General features: G+C 41.6%; 1 protein-coding gene across 1 annotated transcript; it reads left to right on the top strand.

Annotated features, from left to right (window-relative positions):
- Positions 1-1,891: 1,891 nt before the first annotated feature.
- On the top strand, positions 1,892-24,380 carry LOC119182485 (solute carrier family 25 member 35). Its single transcript, XM_075888879.1, has 4 exons — positions 1,892-3,074; positions 6,826-7,044; positions 17,125-17,298; positions 22,447-24,380. Exons 1-4 carry the CDS (start codon positions 2,700-2,702, stop codon positions 22,597-22,599), a joined length of 921 nt encoding a protein of 306 aa, XP_075744994.1. The 5' UTR covers positions 1,892-2,699; the 3' UTR covers positions 22,600-24,380.
- The last annotated feature ends 312 nt before the right edge of the window (positions 24,381-24,692 follow it).

Below are 24,692 nucleotides of genomic sequence, written 5' to 3'. Positions count from 1 at the left end.
TTGTTGAAAGTTAGCGCTGTGTTGTGTCTATGTGCCTTCTCTTGTCCGTGTTCGTTGTCTGCGCTACCATCCATCATCGTGCCACAGGGGTTGCGAGATGGGAGATGGCGGCACTTGGAGTGTTTATACTAGATGTACGCAAGGACGGTAGGACAGACAAACTAGCAGAATGACGAACGGATGAATGGACGCGTGGACGTACGGACGGATGGACGCACAGATGGATGGACGGACTCATGGACGGACGGGCGGATGTGCGCATGGATTGACGCACGGATGGTCGCGCGGACGGACGGAAGCACGGACGGGCTGACGGACGCTTCGCCCCACTTATCATCATTCACTCCGTGGATATGCTGTGATTTTTTTTTCATTGCACGACTCGCTGCATCGTCCTATATTTAAGCGGAACCCTTTTCGTAAGCCTCGAGGTTTCAACCCTGAAGGTGAGTATACCGGTAAGACGCAGCTCTTGTGTGCCTTTCTCATTGAGGGATGCAGTCTTACATTCTCTGGAAAGAAAAATTCTTTGTGACAAACCCCCATGGGCTTGGTTGAAAAAAATGTCGTGGTGGTTTCTTGGCCTTGCATTGCAGCACGTGTGGCGGCAAACCGCATTAGCTTGGCACCATAATCGTTGAAAAAAAATAAAATGACAGGAGAAATTATCGAGGCAGACAGAATATGTAGATAAGACTGAACTGGTCAAAAAGAATTGTCTTTCCTGAGAATGTAAGATTTTCGCGCATGGAAGTTGTGGGTTTCTTGAACGTTTGTTTGTTCAAAATAAACCTTGTAGGAAGTTACCGCTCATCATCGTCTATTCTCTTGCCCTGTGTCAAATTTTTGCACTACGCGTCAGTTATGCTTTACCAATTAGCATGACCAGCATCATACTCTTGCCTGTAATGGAGACTCGCAATGCACAACTAAACAAATGAACATCGACTGGAAACATAGAGAGACCAAAGTGGACCTTCACCAATTCATGAGCAGGTCGCTTGACGCTTAGGTGCCTCGTGAAACTGTGCTACGCCAAGAGACTCCCGAAAAAGGGTGGTGACCTGCCATGATCAGTGTTAAGGTGTTCTAGAACACTGTAGCCGTGTCTTGGGAAAATGTATGCAACAGTACGACGATGATCTAACCATTTTTCTGTTTTACTCTCGCCTCATCAACCGGCTAATTCCGAATAATTCTGAAAATTAGGGAGTTGGTCTTATCCCGCACAAGGCATTACTACCCCTCCCAATCCACTCTCGTTCTCTTGTCAGCACCCGTCGAATGTAAAGCCCCTTAATAAAATATCCAGGGACCTTAGTCGAATGGGCACCGCAGTGCTAGAGTTGGCCTGCTGAGGGGATTTTAAGCCTTCTTTAAAACAGAGGAGTTGTCAGGCCTCCCTAGGCACTATTGAACTTCTCAGCGCAAAAACTTCCGACAAGTAACACCTCGTCCTCTTCCTCGTCTCTTGTGTTACTTGTCGGAAGTTTTTGCGCTGAGAAGTTCAATAATGCATTACCAACTAGCCCGATCCCACACTTTACCTCCCTAAGCACCCCTACCCTTCCCCTGACTTTAATCAGTAAATGACTGCCTCGTATATTTAAATTTCCCGCACTCGGTGTGTTAGTCGATGACAAAGCTCCTTTGTGGCATTTTGCTGCGGTCTCTCTTTTAAACTTTACCTTCAATGTGTAACAATATAAACGCTAAAACATAATAAGAAATAGTATAGTTAAGTTGAGATTTCGGCGTCGTTTGATTCAGAAGCAACGTCGAAGTGAATCAAAATGGACAATTGTGCGAAACTGCCACCAAAGCGAAACTGAAACCAAAATATATTTAAAAGTTGTTCGCAGGGGGCACTGCCGTCGTTTTGAGGAAGCGATTGAAAGTGTGATTAAATGCCACAAATATCGCGTTACTAGGTCAGTAGCGCTCATTTGTGGGCATCATTTTAGCCTGTGTTCTCTTATACAGTCATTAACAATCGTTGGGACCAGCGTACATAACTTCATGTTTTCCCGACTCGGACGCCAGTCGACCGTGGAGCCAGCAACTGCACGTGTGCCGGTGATGCTTCGTGGTAATTATTGCTTTCTTGTCCGAAATTGGCGAGGCTAAAGTGATTCCCGCACGCACATTTGTTTTGTAAGAGCTCATTGCCAATGTACCAGACCGCACTAAACGTTTGGGTTCCGTACTAAGCGCACACCTAACGATCTCTCGAAGTGACGTAGCGCTCGGAAGGGTCCAACTTTCATTCATTCTCGCTTTCGCTCCGTCCATCTCGATATCGCTCGCGGTCGCGCCTCTGCCGACGTAACGGTGATGTCTCGAACGCCTGCTCTTATCTTTGCAGCTATGCATGAAATCGGACCGCAGCCTCGTTTATCGTAGAGAGATCCCGGGGGCTCGCCGCTGCTATATATACTCTTCCTCGTGACCATATAGCGACTGATGCATCGCGGAGTGGGACGAGTAGAGTAGTCGGAGCACCCGTCCGTGCCAGACACGGCCGATATCCTCGTATTCCTATCTGTGAACACTCGGTACATTCGTGGCAGTGAGCGGTTGTTTGGAGCAGCACCCTCGGCAGGTGGTGAGGAAGGGCAGCGCTCGTTGGGATAGCGCGCGCGGGAATTGGCCGCGACCCGCTCAGAAGGTTACTGCTGCTGCCTCGAGCGGCGCGCAGCATGGAATTTTTGCTTGGCGGACTGGCCGCGTGTGGTGCTGGCTTTTTCACCAATCCTCTGGAAGTGGTCAAGACACGCATTCAGTTGCAGGGCGAGCTGCAGGCTCGCGGACGCTACACAGTTCACTACCGCAATGTGTTTCACGCGTTCTACGCCATCGGCAAGCACGACGGCCTGCGGGCGCTGCAGAGCGGCCTGTCGCCGGCGCTGTGGTACCAGTTCTTTATGAATGGCACCCGCCTGGGCGCCTACCACATCATGGAAGACCTGCAGTTGACCAAGAACAAGAACGGTTCCGTCAATGTGGCCCGCAGCATCGCCGCTGGTGCCGTGGCCGGATGCGTGGGCGCCTTCGTGGGAAGCCCACTCTATCTGGTGAGGAAAGTGTTTCACTTCAAAGAGACGGTTTAGAAATGCATATGGTTTGTAAACGTTTATCTCCAGAAACGTTGCCCCTAGGAGATTGCTCTTGGGTGCTCTTTATTTGATCGTAAGCATAAATAGATTAGACAACAGCAGTCAATATATACATTCGCCAAACTGGACAGACTTGGTCACAGTGCTAAAGTATGGCAGATTATTTAACCTTCTATCAAAAAGTACTGAATCCTGGGTGGGCCCTGAAAGACTGAAATGTGCGAGAAACAAAAAATAGAAGGGAACACAGCTTGAATCATATGCTGCGACTCCTAAACCTTGTTTCTGACACACTTCAACTGCCTGATTAGTTGAGCATATCATTTTTCTAAGGTCACAGTTCTGTGTTGATGCATGTTGAACAGTAGCACATTGCTACAGCCTGCAATTTTGACATGACATTGTACAGACGCAAAAGCAGCAGCAAGGGAAAACTCGCGTGGTGTGTGCAGAACAGTTTTGGCACATAGCCTTGTTTCATTCTCTGTATTGAGCATGCTAAGAAATCTTCCATCAGTCAAATTATTCAAAATTTCCCTTACAGTGAACTTCAGACGAACAGATGTACAGCTGATCTTCACATTACCCATCAGGGGCTTGCCTTTTGTACTGCCCAAAACAAACAAGGCAGCATCGAGGGCATAATATGACTGGTATTTCCTCTGCGTGTTGTGTACAGTGCTTGCAGATTAAAGGGAAACAATTCATGGTTAAGTAATGCATATATTTTCGTTTTCACTGTCTTCAGTTCGTGTCGTATTAATGCAATGTCAGTCTGCGAGGTTTTTAAGTTCAACGGGTCCCTCATTTGTTATGCTCTTTCCAGTGCACTGAAGAGCACCGACTTTTCAGTGCTGTTTCAGCCAAAAGCCATTTTGCTTGTTTGCTTATAGCAGCAGTTTCCTGTTCAACAGATATCTTGTTGGGGATTTCAATATATTTTTCATCTTTATCAGTGCATCTCTGCACCTGTCTGGGTTGCTGGCTGGAAACTTTTTTTTATTGCAGGAAAAGCTTGTGATACCAGACTTTTACTCTTTAGTGTATGCATCTGTGTGCACCTCCATAATGCACCAAGATAGTTCTTTTTTTAAAATTTGTGGCATATGTGTGGAAAAAGATGAGTGTTCAAACCTGCTTTGTCATGGTAAAACATGGAGAAATCTGTGTTACCAGCTTATCTGTTTGGGTCTGTGGCACCTTATCGCGCTCCTTCTGAGTAGATAAGAGCTGCCTGTGATTCACCGTTGGTGTCTCTAGCTTGCATGCAAATGATAACATTCTGTCTAGACCAGAAGTGGTGCGACTCCTTGCATCACACAGCACCGTGACTTGCTTATTTTTCCTGTGAGCAGTCGAGAGTCAGTGTCTACATGTTTTTATTTGGGATTCTTTTGAAAGAAAGGGCCATGAGCGGCTCTCCAGAATAGGGCTTGGGCAATTTTTTTGCGAAGTCTATTCTGGAGTGAGCGCAGTTATCTTGCTTTTAGCATCAAAAGAAGGAGAAGTCCACTTATGTATATTTTTGAATCATAATGCAGGTCAATACATTGGCTCTAGTAGGAGAGACGTTACAATAGAAAGGCTATGAAATAAAGCAGCCAGGTAACAACAAAGAGTGAAGATTGAGGATTCAAATACAGTGTATTAAAGAAGCTACCATATACTTAACAAAGCTTTCTTCAAGAAGTTGATAAAAAAGTATTTATGGCAAAATTACAACAGAATGGGAAGGTTGCGATATACTACAAAGAGGATACAACAGAAATCTTGTAAGCATAGTTGAACAGATAGTCTTGGCACTCTTCAGCCATCCTTGGCCATTGTCTTCTAAAATTCAGTATTAATCACCCTTTTGTCGCACAGCAGGATGAATTGTGTGCGAGTACCTTTAAAATGGTTGTAGCAGATTTTAATTTTAAGCATGTAGAAGCACAATTTTACGCAGGACAGTTATGCATCTGTGAATGGAAATAAATATTCCAGCAGAAACTACCTACTCATGCTTCTCGCAGTCAAATGAATACCACGGACAATTAGACCAAAGAATACTAGATATTAATCATTGCATTAGAGTATAACACGCTAATGGCAATGTAAATTGAAATGAATAAAGTGGATGGAAAAAGCACTTGGTCAGTGGGATCTGAACCTACAATTTCTGAATAATCTGTCTAATACTGTACTGGTTGAGCTAGAATAAAAAGCACTTGCCTGTCAATTTTATTGGGTATTTTTGTTTGTGCAATCCCTGGCAGTGCTAGCCAGTCCCACTTGTAGCGAAGGCATTGATTGTAGAACACTCTTTTTGCTGAAGGGCATCATAGGGGGCATATTTACACAAGGGGTCAGCTTACCAAAATATCCTCATTTTTATTATTACTATTATCAATAATTCATTGGTTTCTATTATTCATAGTTGTGAAATACGAGACGGATGTGAATTCAATAGTGAAGTAAAAAAAACATATGTTTTGAAATTTAGTTTATCATCTGATGGGGGGGGCACCCTTTTTGTGTAAAATTCCACAGACAGTTGTACTTGTGCATTCTAGGATATTCAGAAGAGCTATGGATACAGGCCACACAATGCTGTCATGGGTGAAGGTATTAATCCTAATAACTACGTGTAGAAGTCTGCTCAGCTCTCTAAGAATATCGTAAAAACAGAAGAGGTCAGGGGACCCTTAGGCTTTGCAAAGATGAATGCGATAACAATATCCACATGAATGCACATGTGCAAACTGCTTGACACACACGCACACACTTTCCCAATCCTGTCTACGATTCTCACTTCTTGGAGGAGCCCTAAAGTGTGCATTAAGGAAAGCTTAATTGCAAACACCCCCTGGCTCCTGCCTTTATTGCATCTACCGGGAATTCTTGCTCACAGTCAACCATTCTTTTTTGCCAAGACTTGAGAGTCTGCTGACACCGTAAGTTCTGTGAAATAAGCTTTTTAATGCTATCATGTTAAAAAGAAATTCGGAGAAGTTTGTCTTGTTTTGGTGAGTGAGTGCAGGAACAATTCTACTTTGGGTACTCTATAAACTTACCTGCAAGGGCACGTTAAAGAGACACTAAAGAGGGAAACCAATTTTCTGTTATTAGTAAATCACCTTTTCACAATTATAAAATCATCGTGCTCGCCACTCTTTGTAAGCACGAAAATGCGCATAAAATAAATGCGGATGGCGACGCCACCTTGAAATTTCTGCACCAAATGATATGATGTCGTAAATCTTGGCGCTGTTTGCTAAGGCCTACGTAGCTCTAAATAGGTAAGAATGAAGCACGTCTGCTGGTTGGTACAAATACTTCCGAGAAACTTCGTTGAGCCAACGTCGCCAAAATATCACAAATACACTTGAAAATTCGTGACGTCACGCATGCAGTTTTGGCGACAAGTTTAAAGATGGTACTTCGACCTTACAGTTCTCCTCTGATAGTGAACCTACGATGGTGAGATTAATGACATTAGATTACTCGGAGAACGCTTCATCATTCTAAACCAATTCGTAGCTTTACTTTAGTGTCCCTTTAATGTAAAGCAAGCTTTACCCCTTTTGTAAGCATCCACGTTTCTTCCTTGTAGGTAAGCACTACCAAGATGCAGCTGCTTACATACCTTTCTCCTGAGGGAGACTGGTCAACTGGAAAGCTGAGAAAAATTTGCATAACTTTTTTTTTGTATGTGTTGCATGCTCAGGTCAAGGTCCAGCTGCAGGCACAGTCGGCAACGCCCATAGCTGTGGGCTACCAGCACAACCACGAGAGTATGCTGGCAGCATTGCTGCGCATCTATCGAAGAGACCACGTGCGGGGCCTGTGGCGAGGGGTCAATGCAGCCTTGCTAAGGGTATCTACTGGCTCAGCAGTGCAGCTGACCACCTTCTCCAAGATCAAGTCTCAGATCAACCACATTGCTGTGGGTATTATTTTCCTTCTTGACCAATACTTGTGCTTTTTATTTTGTAACACGCTGAGCATGGAAACTCAACAGCATTGAATGCCATTCCGTGCGTAATGTCAGTTTCTTGCTTAATTTGTCTTCTTTAATGCTCGATTGCATAAATGTAAGCCAAAGCATTTTAGCATTTATTTTACCTGAAATACTTTATTGAAGAATTTTCTGTAAAAATATTACATGCACACCACATACATGATTCTGTGTCACTATTGGGCGCAACTTCATTTGCCAAAGGTGCAACAACCAGCTAAGCTGGACATGCCAGTGTGATCTCTAACCTCTTGGCTGACATTGCCAGAAATATTTAAATATTTTTGCCTGCATATGTTACTTCTACTACTACTTAGCCAGATGGTGCAATATTACATGTAGTCTTCGTTACATCATTATTTTGGTTATCAGAAAGTACTTACGTGGCAACAGAATTACTGTATAGGATTGCTCTTGGACTGTTCATTTCGACCATTGTTGGTATGAGGGTTTTGCAAGTTTGAATAGAACAGATGTTTTGTTCCGATTGTGCTGTCTGGGAGATCTCTGGAGCAGTTTGTGTTGCCGATTGCTTCAACCACGCTAGCTTCTTTTGTTTACTATGTTGCTCAGGAATTGAAATTACAGTTCTGGCATTTTTTTCTAAAGGAGCCAAATCCAGATAATGAAACTAAGCTAAACTTTAAGGAAGCCTAAAGCGTGCCCAAGTGTCTTTCACTTTTAAAACAATTGTAATCTGAATGGGGCCATTGCTCATTGTAACGTGAACTCGGAAATGCAGTATTGAGGAAGAAAAGAGCCATATCCTGCTTCTAGTTGAATGAAAGTGTTCCAGGTTCATTAAACCAATATGGCCACAAACAATCCGATTCATTTGTCTTAGTCACTTTCCTATTGTACTTTCGTTCCACAATTAGTTTTTCTTAAGCGAGTTGGTACTTGCTTAAGGAAATGATATTGTAGAACAAGACTCGACTGTGAAAAGTAAGAGGCCGACTTTCCTCCTAATTTCTACATTTTAGTGTTTCTTCAAGTTTCATGCTACAGTATCATGTCCTTCCTTTACTCCAATACAGTATATTAAAAATATAGAAGACAACTGAGAGGAAGATATTGGACACCTATCTATTCCTTGAAGAAGAAACGATCTGAAACGGTGCGTCGTAATGCTAGCAAAGATGAAAAAAAAAAGATATGAAGCATCTTTTGAAGGCCCTCAATAAATGTTAAAAACGAGAAAATATTCCCGACAGTCCAGGATGGTGCACCTTTTACTCGCGACGAGAACTTGCTTTCTAAGTCTAGTTATTGCCATTATACCCATGCAACAAAGGACAGTACCAACGGCAGCACATGCATATTAATAATTTTATCGCGGAGTAGAACTGTATAGTTCATTTGCCGTAATTCAGACTTATCTTGCGAGCTAATTCAAGCCCAAACGAAATGTTCGAAGAGCCGAATTCAAATTTTACTTCTGAATGCTTATGATAATAGGCTATGTAGATTTTAGCCACTAGATAGATTTGAGGCATATTGGCAACATGAGTACACTGGCAAAAAATTGTCAGAGCAGGCACGACATTACTGTCCTTAGCAAAAAAAACCGATTTTATCTCTGTTTTAGTTAAAGTATAAAGTAGACTTGGCTCTTTTAGAAAAAAAAAATACCGCCACAGTTGTTCAACTTTAGCGTAAAAAAGACAGTGATGACTATCTTGTTCTGACAGGGATGACTCTCGTGTATTTTGCAGAAAGCGAGCATTAGGAAGGTTGTTACACAGTCGACTTTTGCTATGTCACTCGTGATGGGCCAAAGAACTTGGTCTAAGTTTCTGGCGTGTCGAATAAATCTGAGTCATCAGAAAACAAAATGCAGTGTTGTTTTATTTGGCAGTATTTCACCTGAATACAGCATGCTCAATTACCCCCGTATTCAGAAACGCTGCTTAACTTGAACTTGACTTGCCGCAGACTTCGATGCAGCACAAACACGTTTCGAAAGCGCTGTCTTTAGGCTGTGCCAAGGCAGCACAAACGTACAGACGCATGTCAAATGCACTGCATTGAAGGCGGTTTCAAGTCAAGTTCAAATCGGAGTGTTTATGAATAAAGGGGTTAGTTGGTTCAGAGAAAATAAAGAATGAAAGGATAACTATTGAAGCTTAAGGGTTAATTATTGACAACTCGCAGATCCACATATCTGAGCCTGACCCTCTTCTGAATCGCACTATGCGTTAGGGGAGCGCCAATCGCTTGCCAGCACTTCCGCAGCAACCCCAGCAGTTACAGCCGGGATGCCATATCCTGCAGTTTGCATTGAACCATGACGGTGATGGGTTTCAGGCCAGCAAGGATAGAGACAAATTTTTCAACTGAAGGCGTTTAAAGACCTTTAAGAAAACATTGTCAACAGCTTCAAATACACATGAACTCTTCACCTGCAGAACATTCCACACAACTGAAGGAAATGTGCACTGATTTAGAAATGCATGTTGAAAGAGCAGTAAACGTTAAACTTGCCTTGTGTAGCTTTGCAGTCTGCATCCAATTAAGCTGCTAATATAATTCTAATATAAACCATTCAATTATGGTTCTTAAATTGAGGCTTTGGCAAAAGCCCCTGTGGTCAGTGGTCGTCACAATAAAAGGTAAGAAGGGTGATAACCACGGAAGAATGCTGGAAGTATAGCTGAACAAACAAAAGTACTAACGAAACTCTTCTGCTGGGGTAGCAGCCCAGACTCGGACTGGAGTGCTGCAAAGGTGACGAAGCGCAGTAGTGCTTCTTGGTCATTTGAGATGTGGTCACTCACACCTCTTGAGATTAAAGACCCATAAACATCCAGAAAGTGGCGTGTGTATCCAGATCTGATGAGATGAGTCTCCATGTAAAGGACAATGAGTGAAAAGGGGCATCCTAGTTGCAAAACTCAGTGGAAACATCAAACTGCCCTTTACATTGCAACATCCCACTACTGTGCATAATAGTATCTCGTGAGCCAAGGTAACATTGCTTTGAAAATACTGGAACATGCATGCAATCTTGCAACTGAAGCGGCTCGGAAATTGATGGCACACCGAACTTTTAGTAAAGGAGAAGCTTGGCATGTCTTTAATTTTGGCAATAATAATAATAATAATAATAGTAAAAAAAAGACCACCGAGTTTTGGAAAAAGGCTATGTACTTAATATTCGTCACCATCATTCTTTGGCAGTGCTTCACTATGCACGGTCCAGTACAGCCTAAGCTTTAACATAACGGACAGCTACTGTAGGTGTGGCCCAGCTGTAAGAATGGAAAGCTGCAGCAAAGTAAAACATGTTTTAGAGTGCCTTTCGCTGCTGTGGTGGGGATAAACCGCTTTTGAAGACACAATTTATCCTGTCACAGCTATCCATTCTGCAGCTGCGCTACGCCGCAAGTATTTTTTGTCCTCTGTTATTTGGTTTCAGCTCAGGCTGTCCATCACATTTACAATAGATTACCTTCATCACTTTTCACACATTCAGCAGCGTGCTTTATGTGCCGCATTTATCAAAATTTATTCAATAGTCACCTGTGGCATAGTGGCAAACACTTTGTCCTATTATTAGACTTGGAAACGTGATAAGTTTTTCTTGCGGGTGTGCGAATATTCGAAATTTTGAATATCTTTTGAATAGTATTTGCTATTCGATTTCAATTGCACTGGAATTTTTACTATTAGAAGAAATATTCGAACTTCCCAAAGACAAATGCACTCAACGTCTGATTAAACGTGATCGTGACAGATCTTGTTTCACCTCATTACATCCTCGTATTGAGGCAAAGGTGCCTTTCAGGCATTGCTATTTCAGGTCGCAATTGTATGGACTAAAAAAGCGCTCTTTCCAACAAGGAAGTGGTAGATGTGGCAGAGGTGGGGGCTCAAATAATGCTGGCTTGAACCTGAAGTTTGGGCAGACAGTTGGAAAAACCAGACGTCGAAGATTTTTAGCATCCAAAATTAAAAAATGTTCTTGTATGTTGACATCTATGAGACAGATTTGGAACTCCAGACTCAAAGCGAGCACACCCTTGTCTGCCACATCAGTTGGGCTTCCACAGATGTTGAAAGAAGAGAAGTTGAGGATATAGCATCTTTGCCCTTCACATGTAAAATCCTGCCAACAACAATTTGGTTGCCCTAAATTATGTACTAATGAAATTTGGCCTTTGCATTGCCTCGTTCTTGATAAGACCATGAAATACCACGCCAAAGCGCTTCGTCAACCTAGTGAAAATAAGCACTCGTGTTGCTATATCTTGTAGGGAAGTGCTTTAGGGATCCCCTCTTTTCTCCCCAATATTTCACTTCAAACTATTTAACAAATATTCTAGAAATTTTGGAAAATATTTTTTTCTATTCGTACTCGCGCTGCAATATTTGCATTTGCTTCACACCCCAAATTTTTCTATTCGCACTATTCTAGTTTTCTTACTAAAAGTTGGGATTGGTGTCTACTTATGTTCTGTTTCGGAGCTTGAATATCAATTGTTTTTGTACTCTGAACCCATTGAAAATGAATGACTGTTTGATTCCAAGAGAGGTTAAGATATGAGCAATACTGCCAAATTTGAGGGAAATTTCAGCATTCTTTTCCTGTTTAATTTGACTTGCCAGATAATTTGACCAATATCATTGGTCTTTTCATGAGAGGATTAACCAATGTCAACTGTGCCTGGTAAGTGCGTGTATTACTATGTGCAGTTGTCTTTCTGCTTCATTCGTAAGCTTATGTTGCTTTCTGTACAGAGAACTATCACAATGATGAGGGTTGGGAATTTAGGGAACAACATCTTAACCAATGCATGTAAGTGTCGTTGAAAGAAAGAAGTGCTTTACAACAGTCTTGGAGTTGAGAGTCCGACGGAAACCTGTCAGATCAGGAAAAGACAAAAGACATGAGAACAATTAAAATTTATACTTGTCACAAATGTTCGCATAAGAGAGATGTTTTGGCTTCTTCGTGGGAGTTTTGTTTTCAATCTGTTTATGTGAACATTCATTGTCAGTGTACATTTAAATTGTCCTTATGATAGCCTTGTATAGTACTCACAGATTGAAACGCAGCATCAAATTCTTTAGCATCACGACTTGAATGCACAATCACTTGAGATAACCACATTGTGTCGCAAAGAATCCAATCTATAAAGGTAATGTTAGCTATGACGTACACGTCAGAGTCTAAATTACGCTCGTACTACCCGAACTGAAGGCTCTTTAAGAAAAACTATTTGCATTATTCAGCCCTAAATTTTCTTTTTCAATCCGTGAGTAGTGTACATCATTTTAAAGGCTTGCAAATATGGTGATTTTGGCCAAATAGTAAACTGATTTGCCTAAATGAACAACAACAAAAATTCATCTTTAGGCTGTCTAAAAGCAAGGAATTTTGAAATAATTGTAGGAAATAACCTGGTAGAAGTTACCTGCACTTTGTTTATGCTTGCAGGGTGATGTTATTTCACTTCAATCGTAGCAGTCTTGCTAAAAAACTTTAGTATGGTGCGTCCAGACGATGGACTGAATCTAGATTTGGAGGAACGAGCTGTGCATCGCATGACCTTGCATCAGCGATTCTCCCCATCTATGCCGCGCGTGCCCAGCTCGCGACCAGCTAACCTCAACCTGTTTCTTGCATCGTAGTTTTAGCGGTGGAGTGCTGCAGCTGTGGCAGGCAAACCAGCAGCGTCAGGCCAGCCGCACAACTTTTGTCTGTTTGGGCCATGCAGCTGCCTTAGTAGTTCATATCAGTTCATCGCTTGCTGGTGCATCGTTTGGTCTTATTTCTGAGGCAGCATTCTAGAACGATCATCCTTGGTACATTTAGATGCACACTAATTGGTGGGTTAGACAAGTGCTGGTAAGGTGCTGCTTTAATCATTGCATATGCGGGATTCAATGGCAGTAAAAGCGGGGCAGTCGCCGAGAGTAGTTGTCTCAGGGCAATGCCTGCATATCAACACTGCTGCGAATCAAAAAATAGAAACGCGATATGCTGTAGTGCAATGTGCATGCATGGTCAGTAATTGTTGTGTACAAAAGAAAGTCTGTGGTATAGATCGGCGCGTCACTGTAGCCTCCCTTTGTATGTGGGGCCACTTCGCGACAGTAGTGATGTCAGTCTTCAGCTGCTCTGCATACAGCAAGTTTTTTTTGTGCACAGCCTTTCCTTCAATAACGCCGTTCTCACTGAAACAAGTTACAGTGCTCGACGCTGTAGAATGTAGCATTGCTATGGAGGAAAGTCTGCGGCTGTAGTTTCGGTCAGCCCCCATGTTGTTGAATACTCTTGAAACTATCTACTGGCAGCTAGCACAGAAGCTGTGGTTGAGAGTAATCTGGCTCTGTGGTGTTGTCATCCGCCAACACCTCCTTCGTCATGTGGGTGCACCTGCTGGCGAATTATCCACGTATTCATCATCCGTGTCTGCTACAAATCTAGATTCAGTCTGCTGTCTGAATGCACCAGTAACAACTTAATAAAGGTTAACTGCTTTGTGTTTTCACTCTGCTTCATATACAGTATTGGTGAGCAGCCGGTGCTTGTCCTGCGGTATTTGTTTCCTGATGTCCTCGTCTCAGTCGTGCTGCTTGAACATTGATAATATCTTAGCCCTAGCTTGGCACAGTTCCATTTAGTAGCTCTCTCTAGCCATTGGTAAACATTTTTGTCTGTTATATTCAAATGCCAATTTCGAATAGTGCCTTGCTTCGTGTGATCCATCAGCAGTGACCATACAAATCATGGAAATTTTCATATTTTTGTGCACAGCCACATAGCACCAATTTTTCATTAATGTTTGGTCTTCTTGAAATGCTGAGGATACTCTAAACTTTATATTTCTTGTATTCTGTTAGTTTGGGTCCAATAGAATGTAGTTCTGTGTTGGAACTTGAAAAACCCTGCCAGCGAGAGGCAACCATTAAAAGGCTGTCTCTCTCTGCATTAGCTTTCGCCCCTTGTTTCATAAAGCAGGCGTGCAGACACAAGAGTGTTTGATCGAACCCTGGCTCAGCTACCAAATGGAAGGGGACATCATCAGTCCTTGGGGTGTGATTCCCATGCGGTGGCCTGCAGCACCTGTCTGCGGCCGATGCAGCGTGTGTTGCCAGAGGGCCCCGCCCGGCGCTGTGGAAGGTTTGCTGTGTAGCCCTCTTGCCAACAGTGTGTTCTTGCTTTGTAGCTGTACTTGCCATCCAAAGCTGTGTGGCTTATCTAAGTGCCATTATTTTATCTACAATTCTTAATATTAAAAGTTTGCGAGGAGATGCTGGCACTTATTTTGGATCTCTTTTCTGCTACCATACATGACATAACAAAAAACTTTGAAGAGAAAAACTTCATTAGTTCATATGATTGTCTGTTAATCGTGGTCATTGTAAAATGTGTTCAGGCTCCACAACTCAAGCTCTACTGGCACGTTAAAGAAAATCTTGTGTAGAAACAGTCTGACCAGATTAGCCACTGTGCTAACATGCTTTGTAAGGCACTCTTGTGGTAAGAGCCATGAATCGCAGTTATGGACACTCGAGGTGGCATGTGCTTGCACATTTGCCCTTGCTATTTTCTAATGCTTGTTTTATTAATGTAGCAAATCTGCTGTATTAAAAATGGGGTGCATTTCTAGCACCAATGGGAATTATGAAGTGGTAGCCATAAATCCTTAGAGGAGAACTTAGTGAAGCATATTCAGTATCCAGTGACAAAAAAATAAGAAAGCACTACATAGTTTTGCCTCATCAAGCACTAAAGTTAAGATTGCACGGCCACTCAATGAAACATTTTTTCAGTTTAGATTGTCTACTGCTTCCCGTGGGGTGCTAGGGTTTTCTTTCAGTGGACTGTGAGAAGTCTGGGCAATTCATATATGGTTTTGCTGTAAATAACTTGGAATATGTGTTTTGTGCCGCAAAACTGCTATTGAAAGGGCCGCATTTCTCTAGGAAAGTGGCATTCCTCTCATTGGACGTCTGACCTGTCATTAAAATGTGTCAGCTAAAGCTTTGTTTCTGGCAATATTGACATTTTGGAAATATGAGTAGTTGTGACTTCATCATGTTAGCTTCATTTAACATATGCATTTATGTCCTTTCAAAGTATAAGAAAGCACTTGCTGTAACTGAATATTCAGTCTTGCCAGCACTCTTGCATGTATGCTTTCACAAGGGATAGTAAATACATTGTCGACGTCCTATAAGATACCTGTTTGCTCATTGACAACATGCATTGTCAAATGCCTACTAAAGCAAATGCACAATTCTGGGATATTAAAACCACCAGACAAAACATGCATATTATAAGTTGGGAGAAGGTCATAATGCAGATACGAAATTAGACAGTGCAGCTGTTCTTTGTAAACTACTGAAAATTGTACTAGTAACTGCGTTGAAGAAATTTCTAGCTTTTACAAAACTTAATTCTGCTAGTTATAATAGCAGTGCAAGAGTGGTGATTCTAGTGTAAAGGGAATCGAAAGTTCAGTGCATAAGCTATTCGATGTCCAAACAAAACAGCGAATCAAGGGATTGCCTTGAAATGGTAAACACTTGTAGAACAAGATATGTACTGTAGCTACTTGTCTATTGAAATCTTTGCCAAAAGAAGTGCAGTTAAAATGCTGTTTCTACAATTTGAAAGAAGGATAATGTTAGCTTATTTCATGTTTTTTCTTTCATGGGCATAACAGGTGTAAAGACATTCGATAAGCCAACTAAAAATTATAGCCAACCCTCATCTGTGAAGGGCATAAAATTATTTTCGAGTCGTGCGCAGATTTATACCATCTGAACTCATGTCTTGCACTCAACAGCAATGCTATGTGCTTGATTGTGAGAACACACTTAAATTGGAGTAAAATTTACTCTGCTGTAAGCGAAATCTGTTCGCAGACAGACAGCTCTGCCTATCCTTGGTGTAGCGGAGGTTCGGTTGCGTAATTCTGTGATGTGCAACGTTTAAAAGAGCCCCACTTTATTAGCTCGGTGGTAATCATGCTGGCTTGTTATACAATGATATAATGAAGTTTCCCTCTAGCAAGGAAGTAGTACTGTGCATCCATCTTGCCTCTCTAGAAAGAAGGTGCATAAAACATTGGGTTTGTAGCACTAATTATCGAAAGGAATATATTACATCATTTATTGATATACCTGTGAATGCTACAAAGCCGATTAGTGTGCTGCCACATGTGTTATGTGGCTTGCTGCTCTTATTTGTACATGTAGCATGAGTGTGCAGTTTTAACTGCTTTTAGAGCAGGGGACCTGCTTAATTACAGCTGTGATGGCATTTTTCAGTATTTGAGCATTATGAGCCATTGCTTTGTGTTCCTTGACATTGCAGGCTGTAAGGAACATGTCGAGTATATCCCAGGAACACGTGGGGTCGTTCATGCACTTGTTAGCGACTGTCTTGTCTCGTATACACCGGAGTACTTTATACTCCGCTTTAGATGTGTTCCAGCAAACAAGTTCAGATTAATAACTACTTTGCATGTGTCAAGCACATACTTATTATTAAGCCATTGAAGATAACTCCTGGTATTTACATGTCAAAACCACAATATGATTACGAGTCACTCCGTAGTGGAGGTCTCCGAACATTTCGACTACCTGGGGCCTCAGCCTGAACCTAAATCTAAGCACATAGATATTCTCACTCCACCCCGGTTGAAATGTGGCTGCTATGTTAAAGATCAAACCCACATCTTCTGGGTCAGTCTTCTGGACCAAAAACCATTGCCACTGTGCCACCACAGAAGCTAAATTTGAGCAGTTCTTGTTTTTATTGGTACTTCTCTGTTTCTTTGTACACGAGGCGTTCTCCTTGCATAACCTTTGAACTCATCCGAGCACGTCTGATAAGCTCTCCTTTGGTACTGGTTGCTTCTCAAGTTTATGAAGTCGATGAGATTGTAATTGCATTTAGTACTGTAAGGCTTTTGTTGCCTTTGTCTGCTCTCCGTGACCAAATGCCTGTGCAACCTGTGCACTTAATGCGTTGTTTTTTTGTGCTTGCAGATATTCCGGGAACGACCCTGGTTTGAAGCGCTCGTGGCCAGTTCTGCAAGTGGGTTGGTGGTTGTGGCCACCATGACTCCATTTGACGTTTGCTGCACACGTCTATACAACCAGCCTACAGATGCCACTGGCAAGGGCATCATGTACAGAAATGTCTTTGACTGCTTTGCAAAGGTATACATGAAAATAAGCTTTCTTTCGCTTTCTACCGTATTTACAGGGTTGTATGTAGATTTTAATGGGGAAAGTGCACATTGCCATTTTTCTAGGTCATATCATATTATGGAGATATTTTTCACGAAGTTTTTCAAAATAGTCTTGTTTATAAAAGGCCATTGTCATTCTAACATGTTTCTTAGGTTGTCAAGTCTTTTATTAAATCCTGAAAAATCTTGAATTGTAATTTTTGGCTGTACTTATTTATCTGCAGTTTATTAACTGTAATGAAAAGTTGCGATAAGATCCATTTATGTGTTTCCTTACAGCTTTGTCAATCTTCTCTTTCATAACCCTTCCATCTCTTTGTGGGGTTCCATAGAACTGATTTGCTGAAGTTAGGATATGCAAGTTAGGGTAGTTTTGTGAGTGAAACCTTGCCCTATCATTAACTTCCTCGCGACTGTTCAGCATGCAATGACTTTGGTTAAAGTAATTTTATAAGGGGGATGTGCAAACAGTAAACTTAAAGTTCGAAGCGAATAGTGAATCGATATAATTTCTAATAGTAATAGTTCAGATTGTATATATTGTACATCATAATAAAAAATGAGCATATTTGTCATGACCCAACTAAACTCAATTATTTTTTTTTTAATTGGAACAAAGCATGTGATAAGGTCATTCTTTTTAGTTTGAAGTGAAGTGGATGCTACAACTTTGAATAGTTGCAGGATTTGAATTTCAGTAGAATGCAAGTGATACACGGTAAAATATGTTACGTTTTAAAAGTTACTACGTATATTTAAAGCTAGGCTTTTTGCGAATATTTGAACGAATAGTAATGTATTTGTATTTGCCTCGATTTTAATTACAATAATTATTGTGAATTTAGAAGTATTCAAAACAAGTACATGTACAGGCGGGTTCACAGTTAAAGGGAACACTTTTGTGGGCATCATGCCTGCATCTCGCTCTCTGGCAAAAGCATAGTGGCTTAGATTGGCATAAGACTACTGCTGGTTGACTGTTCTGACTCTTTTTGGTAGGCTAGTGTCGTCCAGAAACAATGTTTCTACGTAACTCGCAGTTATGAGGCCCGTAATATGACGGGTGCTCATCGGAGTGTTCCCTTTATCAGTGAGTATACATTATTAGTCTGTATGTAATCGCACTGTAGATGGGGTTTTGTTGCAGTAGAGGTGCGTTTTACTCTGAATACACCTTTACAGGGAAGATTTTCACTGGCGCAAAGCCTCAGTTTAAGGTTAAAGGGACACTAAAGTCAAATAACAATTTACGTCACAGTGAGAGCTCCACTGGATGACAACATCTACAACGACAGTATCATCAACAGCACTGCTCTACTTACCAAAAAAATAAAGGTAAATGCACAAGAATACGTGCGCCGCAGTAGGACATTCTCAAAATGATCCCGATGACGTCAGACGGACCGCCTACAATTGATCACTAGTAATCGATTTAACTGCACTAAATAGAGAACCTTCTGTGCATCAAGGCACGCAATAAAATGCTGCTTGTTCGTTTCTGTTTGATTCTTAAAAGAAAGAACCACCGGACGCTACTATGGGGAATGGCGCGAGTGGTTCAAAAATTTCATTTTCGCGTGGTTACACAGGACAGGTAGTGCCATCTAGCGGGGCGCAGTTGAACTAAAACACGTCTGCCATCTTGGAGCCAATGGTAGAAAATTGATCAATGGTTGTTGTTGCTGCTGCGGCTCCTGCTGCTTTCATTTTGTCGACTAGTGTCTACAACTGCGCAGTAAAGTTGGGCAACAGCGACATGAGTCGGTCTGTTTCTCTAGGCGGGTGATTTGAAGTGCGCTAACCCAAAGCAGGCCTCTAAAACATCATTTTATTTCAAAATGAGCCCTTCCTTGGCACTAAAGTAACACTACAAGGTTTCTGGATCGCTTTTTCTACAATCAACGTCGACCTAATAGTTGCCTTTAGTGTCCCTTTAATGAACATGTTACCCCCTCATCGATTGTTTTTTAAATTTAAAACTTGTTATATTGGCTTATATGCTGTAAGCATAGTAAATTTTACAATGTAACATACCTTCTTCTTGTTTAGGTTAAAAATTTGTTATATTGGCTTATATGCTCTAAGCTTAGTAAATTATAAAATGTAACATACCTTACAGGTTATCACTCGTGCATGTTACCGAAAAATATTGTGCAGGTTTCCGAAAGTCAAATCTGCCTACTATTTGAAGTTAGCTTCTACATCCTTTAAATGAACGAGAATGACATTTGCTCATGCTTAGTTTAAATTAAAAAGTATTTTGCAGGTTAGTAGGTTCAATACACATATGCTTTTTTTTTGTAATATGTAATGACGAATTCCATTCGAACCAAAAATTTATTATCATCACAAGCCTTCTTAGGGCATATAAGCCTGTGTGACAAGCTTTTAAACTGAAAAAAAAAAAAAGATTAATCGATGTCAGGGTAATATTTTAATTTGACCATGAAGAAGGACCTGAAAGCGCAATTTTTTTTAAAGTATTCTCACGGCATAGAATTCATATGGTGCACTGAAACCACCTTTACAGGTAGCTTACATGTGGTCTAACATACTCTCAATCGTTCACTGCGAGTACTTTGAAATTTATAATAATTTAAGTCTGCGTCGAAATGACTTTGAATACTGTAGTATTTGTTTGAATACTTGAAGTGCTCGAATATTTGCAAATGCCTATTTTATAACATCGGTTCTTGTTTATTGCATACATTCTCATTCTGTACTAGTATTTCTTTGTGTTGATTGGCTTTGCAGCTGTCAAGGATTAAAGAAAATCTTGCTTTCAACAATGCCAGTATTTTATATTGAAAAAAAAAATTCTATAATGTATGGCAATGTTTTGAATTTTGAAATGACACACATGAAGATACATAGCTTACTAGAACATATTGTGCATGAACTAGTTGGTTCATGCTGAAGATAGGCTAAGGGTGCGACTCGTGTAGACTAAAACGTTCTGTCCCTTTCTTTTTTTCGTCTATGCCGGTTGCATCGTTAACCTTTCTTCGAAAATACGTAAGTTGTAAAAGCTTCATAAGTATTGTCACAGGTCACTCAGGACAGGGCTTTGTTTCCTCTAGTACCAGTAGTATCGTACCGAAGGTAATGATCTGTGATTTAAAGTCACAAGGCTCAGAAAGTACTCGCATGCTCGAGCAGGTCGGTCCTCTTCGTTGTGGTTCGTCCCAATGCCTACTGAATGGCAATTGATCTGCAGCTCGTGGGAAGGGGCACTCATCATTTGGTATGGCATCTACTGTCTTGGAAAGAGGCTGAAAGCATTTTGGTCAAGATGGGCTGTCTTCAATGACCTCATAGCTTAGGACGAGACGATGCAGCACCTTGTATGTGTCGAGGTATCAGCGTAGAACTTTCTCTTCAAGGCTTTTATGTCGTACAGGAGACCAAGCTCGTACCCTTTCACTGGGATGATACAAATTGGGGGCAAAGATTGTATCTCAGGAGTTGCGCTCTTGCTTGTTGATTTGTACGATGAGCAAACTTCCTAGCTTCTTCAGAACACAGAGTGAGGCAGCATTCATTTCAGAATTACTTCAATAGTGAGGCAGCATAGTCTTACATAGTCTTGCATATCTTAAGTGGATAAGCCACACTGTTTCAAAATGATTTGGGTACAGTTTGGCCAGGATGAGTTGTGCTTGTTCTAAAGCTCTAAAGGATTATAGGACAAAGCTATGCATATGGGTGTTATTATGCATAGAAGCAATATTCCTAGCAAAAGGCATTGTCGGAAAAATTCTCGATGTGTACTGGAGGCTGGTTTCTGTCTGCAACTTTTCATTGAGCTCTAATGTACACAGGGCATGCAGGTGCGAGATTGGGACATTCTTTAGCACGTCTTGCAATGGCGAAAATCGGCAAACACTTCGTAGCATTTTTGTGGTATGGAACAATTGTGTCGATCAATGTGGGATACATGGCGACTGTACAATAAGAAGACTGAAAAACCAGTGGTGCTGTGAGTAGTGATGTTTTATGTGTAAGCTACTAAGAGCAGAATGGCATTTATGTGTGTGCACTGGCAGCAAAAAAAAAAAAAATAAAATAAAAAGAAAACCCAATCAGCAGGAAGGTCTGAGTGCCCCTTCAGTGATGATAACCAGCATAGTACATATAAAATTTCTGTGGGAACCCAGATAATTGCCAGATGCTCTTTTTCATCTTGGGGTAATTTTTATTGGCTTTCGTAAGTGAGCAAGATGCATATCCAGGAAATTCTTGCTCGTGCTGGGCAAGAACAGTGCCGACACCAACACCGTTGGCATCTGTGTGCGCCTCTGTGGAGTTGTCAGGTCGTAATGGCCCGAATTGGAAGAAGAGGTATCAGCAAACAACATAGATCGATGATAATCTCATTGCACCCTGATGACCCTGAAGTGAAAAGCCTGTTGTTTTACAGCAGGTTTTTATCGAGGGTGATATGATGGTAGTGAAATTTCAATCAAAGTGTCGAAGTAGGAGCACAGACTGATAAAACGGCACAGTACACACATCAAAACATGTCAAAAGTGGTGAACATGCTCAAGTCTGGGCCAAAAACAATGACATTGTCAAGATAGCACAAACTGGTGTGCCAGTTCAAGCCTTTCAGAACTGTATCCTTCGTGCACAGGAAAGTTTAGAGTGCGTTTCAAACTTCAAAGAGCATTGCGTTAAATTCATATAGGACATTGGGTGTGACAAAGGTCGTCTTTGACTCATTCTTGTCTGCTATGAGCTTTCAGTGCAAATTAAGTAATGGAAAGACTCTGCTCCTTGTAACCTTATAAAGAAACTCTGCTCCTTGTAGAGTAAGCATCACTGTGAGTGGCCTTGTGAATGTGCTGAAAGTCCATGCCAAGCTATCTTTGCATTTTGATAGATGAAATTTTGTTCTAAGAAATCTGTGCCTCTTTTAAGCATTTTTTTTTCCCACATGAATGACAGAAGTGAGCAGGAGAACACACCCAGTGGTTTCATTAAAATCTAGTGATCTCTAAATACTGCTGGAGCTTGACCTGCTGGGCTTTAAGCATCCTCGAATTTCGCACAATTGTTGTGAATGCAGCAATTTCTAGCAAGCATGCCAAATAGAATCTTTTTGTAATCAATGCAGGTGTTCAAGACTGAGGGCCCTATGGGTTTCTACAAAGGCGTGACAGCCAGCTTCCTCAGGCTTGGCCCCCACACTGTGCTGAGTCTTGTCTTTTGGTCAGAACTGCGGAGGGAATATGCACTCTTCTCACAACCCACCGTTGAGGCGGCCTGACGACATTCTGGCCAGGCATCTAGTTGCTAGCCCCCTATCCTTGTTCCTTAGACTGAGCCTTCTGTTCGCACATCCAAGACGTCACTAGGTGGTTTCAAGTCACTGAAAATGTTTGGAATTTTAACATGGCACGTTTAGTAATGTCTGCCTGCGTTGCCTGATTGCAGCTTCACCCTTGCAAAAGCGTGTCTTGACACTTTAGACTGAATGATCGCTTTCTTGTCCGCTTTTCAGGCTGCGGAGGTGAGGATGTGACATGCTGTTTTGTAAGGCTGCGTCCAAGAAAGTACAAATGCTGTCTTGTTCGGCATCCGAAGCATTGTGGTGCCTCGGAAGTAGACTGTTCGTGTTTGCCAGATGACGGGAAAATTTCCGGTGCATTGTTCCTTGTCCTGTGAATGTCCTGCAGCCACGAGGAGCACTGATTCCTCCCCTTGTACAGTATTTAAGCTTTTCTGTCTTTTTATAAGAATGGCTCATCATATGTGCTTAATGAAGACTGTTGGCAGTGAGTTTTTTGGGACGCACTGTATTGAGTGCATATTTTGAGATAGTTTTTTTTTTGCGAAGATCTTTGAATTGGTGGCTGCAGGGCGCATTGACTGTGCTGATGGTGGTGACCCATCTGGGTCTCTGTGTACAGTTTTTACCTGAGATTTATCCACTCGAGCGCATAGGATATTGTTGAGCTACGGAACAAACTATGCCGAAAATGCTTTAAGAGTTAAGAAGTGTACATTTTGGATACTTGAGAGATGGAAGCTTCAACCATTGGTTCTCATAGCTGTTAAGACTCCATGTAAGCATTTTTCCACCGATTCTTCCTTTTGCTTTGTCCTCTAGTGGCTTGCCTGCACCCGAGTGTGTTCTTGGCCAGAGAGAAATGCAGTACTATTTAGGGTGATTTCAAACTTACTTAGGCATTGTCCCATCCAAAGAATTTGAAGTTATTTTTAGGGCATTCATGAGGCTATTTGGTACCTGTTGATGATAAAACCTTACTTTTCTCAGTAAGCTGCTTGTGTAAGTGGTTGCTTATTACATTTTTGTAAAGATAGAACTAGTGAACAAGCAGGCTTCTAAGGCTGCTTTCTTTGCTGCTAATGTATATATATTATCAATCTGTATTTAGCTGCATTATGTTGGTAAAACTGGTGCCCAATGGTTAGAAATTGCGACAGCTTCATTTAATAATAAAGTGCTGTAGCTTAAGACTGCTATCTTGAGGTACAAATCTTTTATTTTGTTTCACCCTTGTTCACCTGGGATCTCTGAATGCACATAATGGAATTGGAGCTTCCCAAGTTTTCAAGAATCTCATCTGTGCTCACTTTTGCTCTTCTTAACCATTTCATATGTCATGATTATTTGTACTTGCGAGCTCTCAAGTGTGTTTCAAAAGCTTTTTTTTTTCTTTTCTTGCATGGTGGAAGCAGCATTTATTTTTTTTGTTGCACACACTGCTGTTCAGTGGCTGTTCATGTGACCTTATGTTAAAAAAAAAAAGCTGTAAGTTTGCTTCCTTTGTGTGAGCACAGGAACCAATGTGGATCAACCAGTGCACACGAGCACACACTAGAAAGGCAAGATCCTCTGCTTTTGTTTTGTTGCTTTGTTGTGTATCCATACGTTCAAATGTAGAGAAACACATTTATACATGTACATTATTATTTGTAAGACAGATATCATTTAGTTTGACACTTGTTGCCCATTTCGCCAGAAGTCCATACTGTTGGAGCATGAACTGGGAAACAATAAAAATCAACCCTAAAGCTTACAAACACTTGTTTTACTTTGCATGCATACAGGTCCATTGACTCGCTGTGGTGGTGTAGTGGTTATGGTGACTGTTGAACCGAAGGTCGCGGGATCGAATCCTGGCCGCAGCAGCCGTATTTTCGGCGAGGGTGGTTGAAATTTACGGAGCCCTCCGCTACGGCCTCTCGCATATTCATATCATGATTCGAGGGTCAGCCAAGTGAATGTTCCTATGCCGATGTTTTTGCGCCTGCATGGTGCCGCAGTTCAGTTAACATCCAGTGCATTACTAGGAGTGTGTATGGCATCGTACAGCCATCATACAGAATCTTTTG

Source organism: Rhipicephalus microplus, chromosome 3 (genome assembly GCF_043290135.1).
Source record: "Rhipicephalus microplus isolate Deutch F79 chromosome 3, USDA_Rmic, whole genome shotgun sequence".
NCBI classification, from domain to species: Eukaryota; Metazoa; Arthropoda; class Arachnida; order Ixodida; family Ixodidae; genus Rhipicephalus; species Rhipicephalus microplus.
The sequence above is the reverse complement of the archived record's forward strand: the minus strand, read 5'-3'. Positions and strand labels throughout refer to the sequence as shown.